The 5,218-nt window shown below is 39.5% G+C and overlaps 1 protein-coding gene across 1 annotated transcript; it reads left to right on the top strand.

The window, feature by feature from the left end:
- Positions 1-2,845: 2,845 nt before the first annotated feature.
- LOC135213248 (uncharacterized) lies at positions 2,846-3,499 on the top strand. The gene has a single exon (XM_064247226.1). It carries the CDS (start codon positions 2,846-2,848, stop codon positions 3,497-3,499), a length of 654 nt encoding a protein of 217 aa, XP_064103296.1.
- Positions 3,500-5,218: the final 1,719 nt, after the last annotated feature.

Raw genomic sequence — 5,218 nt, 5'->3', positions numbered from 1 at the left:
ACAAGGCATCTTGTTAAACGAAACAGTGATTTTACAGTACATTTTTAGCACTTAGGCCATAATGAGATATAGATAGTTACTGCTCTTTTTTTCCATAATATATACTCTTCTTCGAATCGACACCAAACCAAACTGACATGACAGCTCAATGCTAAGTGAAGAAGACTTCCTTAGATATGTATCGTAACATGTTAATAATTTTGCATTGCAATACTTCTAAGTTACATGGTTAAGATATTTATACATGAATGATTCCAAATTATATATGCATTTACTAAAATTGTAAATACCAATTAGCCTTACATAGTTGCGCCTCAGCGCCCTCGCATCCAGACCATTCACGCCCACACTGGATTTCCAGCCACCCCTATTCACATTGGCCCCTTGGGTTTGGAAATTCTATTCGCCGTCTTCATAGGGATTTGCTCGCTACGTCCCGTCGTCTTTGAAAACGCTTTGTTTGTTAATCTCGGGGGGTGGGGGGGCACAAGGGCATCAGGCAATTGCAGCCTAGTCCAAGCGAAGGTGAAGGGTTGTGCGTTAGTGCTTCCCATGCAACAAGTGCCATTTTTGGAACGCCTCAGGATTTCGAACAATGTCTGAACTTCTCATTTCAGTAGTCCCGATGTGAAGTGGTTTTCGAATCGTGTTGTATATGGTGTGTAATAAGCCGTGCTCTCTCTCTCTCTCTCTCCCTCTCTCTCTCTGTTAAATGCTAGTCTTTTGACAACCGCAGTTATGTTATTGCTTTAATTCTTGTGTTTATAAATCATAATAATAATAATAATATAATAATAATAATAATAATAATAATAATAAATAATATAATAATAATAATAATAATAATAATAATAATAATAATAATGATAATGATAAAATCTTAATAATAATTATTGTAAATAAATAAATAAAAAGATTAAGTTAGTAATAAGTAAGTAATAAAAAACTAAATAAATAAATAAACAAAGAAATAAATAAAAAAAATAAATATATATCTACATATATATATATATATATATATATATATATATATATATATATATATATATATATATGTATATATATATATATATATAGTATATATATATATATTTTGTATATATATAAAATTTAAACACGTTTCTGATTTTAACACGAGTTTAAGTTTCATCATAGAATCTTTTAAACGCTATCTATAAATCATTCGCTACTGATGCACCCTCCAATACCGTAAGCAATAAATTACTATGAATTGTATTTTGGACTTATTCCAGGCTCTTATCATCCACTAACATCGTTTCGCTTCCATTGTATATCAAGCTCTTCGTGCATTCTGTTTATATTGCATGGTTAATTGACACACCTTGTTAAAATCCATTTTCTTATGTTCTCTTTCTCATGTGACATCCAACCGAATTCTTCATATTGATGTTATGGGTTCTATCTGTTTCATGTGTTCTTTGTTGGTATTTAAGAAAGAAAACAAAAGTTTTCAACGTCCCACTCTGACAGTTAACAAATTTAACTTCAGTGGTGACGTAAAACCCATGTTTGAAGTAAAACTTAAAAGTATTTTCTTAACAAAGTTTGTTTTTGTAACTACATCTAACTTCTTTAAAACCTCGAAATTGTATTGTGCTTATTGTTTCAGTCTCAATGCATTTAAAGAGCTAAGTATTGCGCATGTTAGTAGTTATAGTGCAGAGCAAAAACATATGATTTTGTATCAATTCACTCGTGATTACAAAACATAATAGCTGAAGCAAGAATGATAAAATATTTAAGTTCAATTATAATGTTATTATGGTAAATCCGAAATGAAACTTTAGGGAGATAAAAAGCGAGCTTTATTATGAAAATTCACAAATAAGAAAGACGTGATGGCCAAACAGATTTTCACACTTGTCGGAAAATGAAAAGCGACAGTATATCTGCAAAAAAATAAAAAAATAAAATAAAAAAAACCCTTTGTACAAAAGTGGATAGTGTCCCTGTAAAATTTGAAATGTTGCAGGTTACGGCTTGACATACTTTCCTTTCACTGGGGTCCAGTTTGGTTCTTTAAAAAAAATTAATAAATAATTCTACAAAGCTTTGGTGGGCCGAGGACGTCAGAGTTACGAAAAATAAATTGTAAAGAATGATCATAGAGATATAGAGTTCGCTTGAAATGACGCTTTCTGAGAACGGAGAAAGGACAGGCAGTGAAAAAAGCCCTTTCTGCCCGGAGATGGAGAGATACTGAGGAGAAAATAGAATGATACCAAAGGAAAGTGCTTGTGTGTTATGAGCGAGGGATGCCACGTGTGTGTAACTGTATTCCAAAATTCGCTATTAGAATTTTTGTAGATTTGTGAAGGAGGTATTTCTGAAGACGTTTCTTACAAAAGGTTTGTTGCCTCCCTCATTCAATAAACAAAGTTTTTGATGCTTCATAATGCTACTTCTTTTATCCGTTGGAACTTCCTACAAGGGGAACTTCCTACATGGGGAACTTCATACAAGGGGAACTTCTTGCAAGGGGAACTTCCTAAAAGGGGAACTTCCTACATGGGGAACTTCATACAGGGGGAACTTCCTACTTGGGGAACTTCCTACAAGTGGAACTTCCTACAGGCGGACTTCCTACAAGGGGAACTTCCTACAAGGGGAACTTCCTACATGGGGACTTCCTACAAGGGGAACTTCCTGCATGGTGAAATTCCTACAAGGGGAACTTCCTACATGGGGACGTCCTACATGGGGAACTTCCTACAAGGGGAACTCCCGACAAGGGGAACTTCCTACATGGGAACTTCCTACATGGGGAACTCCCTAAAAGGGGAACTTCCTACATGGGGAACTTCCTACAAGGGGAACTTCTAATATGGGGAACTTCCTTCAAGGGGAACTTCCTTCAAGGGGAACTTCCTACATGGGGACGTCCTACAAGGGGAACTTCCTACATGGGGACGTCCTACATGGGGAACTTCCTACAAGGGGAACTCCCGACAAGGGGAACTTCCTACATGGGAACTTCCTACATGGGGAACTCCCTGAAAGGGGAACTTCCTACATGGGGAACTTCCTACAAGGGGAACTTCCAATATGGGGAACTCCCTTCAAGGGGAACTTCCTACATGGGGAACATCCTACATGTGGAACTTCCCACAAGGGGAACTTCCTACAAGGGGAACTTCCTACATGGAGAACTTCCAACAAGGGGAACTCCCGACAAGGGGAACTTCCTACATGGGGAACTTCCTACAAGGGGAACTTTGTACATGGGAAACTTCCTACAAGGGGAACTTCCTACAAGGGGAACTTCCTACATGGGGAACTTCCAACAAGGGGAACTTCCTACAAGGGGAACTTCCTATTAGGGAACTTCCTACAATGGGAACTTCCTACACGGAGACTTCCTACCAGGGGAACTCCCTACAAGGGGAACTTCCAACATGGGAACTTCCTTCAAGGGGAACTTCCTACAAGGGGAACTTCCAATATGAAGAACTTCCTTCAAGGGGAACTTCCTACATGAAGAACTTTCCACATGAGGAACTTCCTACATGGGGACTTCTTACATGGGGAACTTCCTACATGAGGAACTTAATTTATGGGGAACTTCCTACATGAGGAACTTCCTACAAGGGGAACTTCCTACATGGGGAACATCCTACAAGGGGAACTTCCTACATGGGGAACTTCCTTCAAGGGGAACTCCCTACGTGTGGAACTTCCTATAAGGGGAACTTCCCCCTACTTGGGAACTTCCTAACCAAGAACTCCTTCAAAGGGGAACTTCCTAAGGGGAACTCCTAACAAGGGGAACTTCCTAACATGGTGAACTTCCAACAAGGAACTTCCTTATACAAGGGGAAACTTCCTTACATGGGAACTTTCCTTCAAGGGGAACTTCCTACAAGGTGAACTTCCTCAAGGGGAACTCCTACAAAGGGGACTTTCCTAAAGAACTTCCTTCAAGGGGAACTTCCTACATGGAGAACTTTCCACATGAGGAACTTCCTACATGAGAAACTTAATTTATGGGGAACTTCCTACATGAGGAACTTCCTACATGGGGAACTGCCTTCAAGGGGAACTTCCACATGAGGAACTTCCCACATGGGGAACTTCCTACATGGGGACTTCCTATAAGGGGAACTTCCTACAAGAGGAACTTCCTACATGAGGAACTTCTTTCAAGGGAAATTTCCTACAAGGGGAACTTCCCATATAAGGAACTCCCTACAAGGGGAACTTCCCACACGAGGAACTTCCTACAAGGGGAACTTCCTACAAGGGGAACTTTCTACATGGGAAACTTCGTACAAGGGGAACTTCCTACATGGGGACTTCTTACATGGGGAACTTCCTACATGAGGAACTTAATTTATGGGGAACTTCCTACATGAGGAACTTCCTTCAAGGGGAACTTCCTACAAGGGGAACTTCTTACATATGGAACTTCCTACAAGGAGAACTTCCCATATGGGGAACTTCCTACAAGGGGAACTCCCTACATGGGGAACTTCCTACATGTGAAACTTTCTTCAAGGGAAACTTCCCACATGGGGAACTAACTATAATGGGAACTTCCTACATGGGGAACTTCCTACAAGAGGAACTTCCTACATGGTGAACTTCCTACAAGAGGAACTTCCTACATGGGGAACTTCCTACAAGGGGAACTCCCTACATGGGGAACTTCCTACATGTGAAACTTTCTCAGGGAAACTTCCCACTGGGGAACAAACCTATAATGGGAACTTCTACATGGGGAACTTCTACAAGAGGAACTCCCTACATGTTAACTTCCTTACAAGAGGAAACTTCCTCATGGGAACTTCCTACAAGGGGAACTCCCTACATGGGGAACTTCCTACATGTGAAACTTTCTTCAAGGGGAACTTCCTGCATGGGGAACTTCCTACATGTGAAACTTCCTTCAAGGGGAACTTCCATCACGGGGAACTTCCTACAAGGGGAACTTCCTACATGGGGAACTTCGTACGAAACTCAGAGCAAGGACTGGATTAATTGAAGGCTGCAAGTACTGTAAACTATGATCCAAATAGCCCTCATACGTGTAATTTCTCCAAGCTTCTTAATACTCGAACATAACTCTCTATGCATCTTGATAGTTACAATAACTGTGATAATTTTGCTCCAGACTAAATATTATCCTACTTTTAACTTTAAGCCATACTAAGGACTAATATTGTTTAAGGATGCATTTTAAAAATAAGTTCATAACATT

The sequence above is a fragment of the Macrobrachium nipponense genome, chromosome 42, assembly GCF_015104395.2.
Source record: "Macrobrachium nipponense isolate FS-2020 chromosome 42, ASM1510439v2, whole genome shotgun sequence".
In the NCBI taxonomy this organism is placed as follows: Eukaryota; Metazoa; Arthropoda; class Malacostraca; order Decapoda; family Palaemonidae; genus Macrobrachium; species Macrobrachium nipponense.
Note: the sequence above shows the minus strand (reverse complement) of the source record. Positions and strands in the feature narration are given on the sequence as shown.

What these genes read in the sequence shown, in the direction of transcription:
- LOC135213248 (XM_064247226.1), top strand. Translation starts at nt 2,846, where the DNA reads ATGGGGAACTTCCTTCAAGGGGAACTTCCTTCAAGGGGAACTTCCTAC.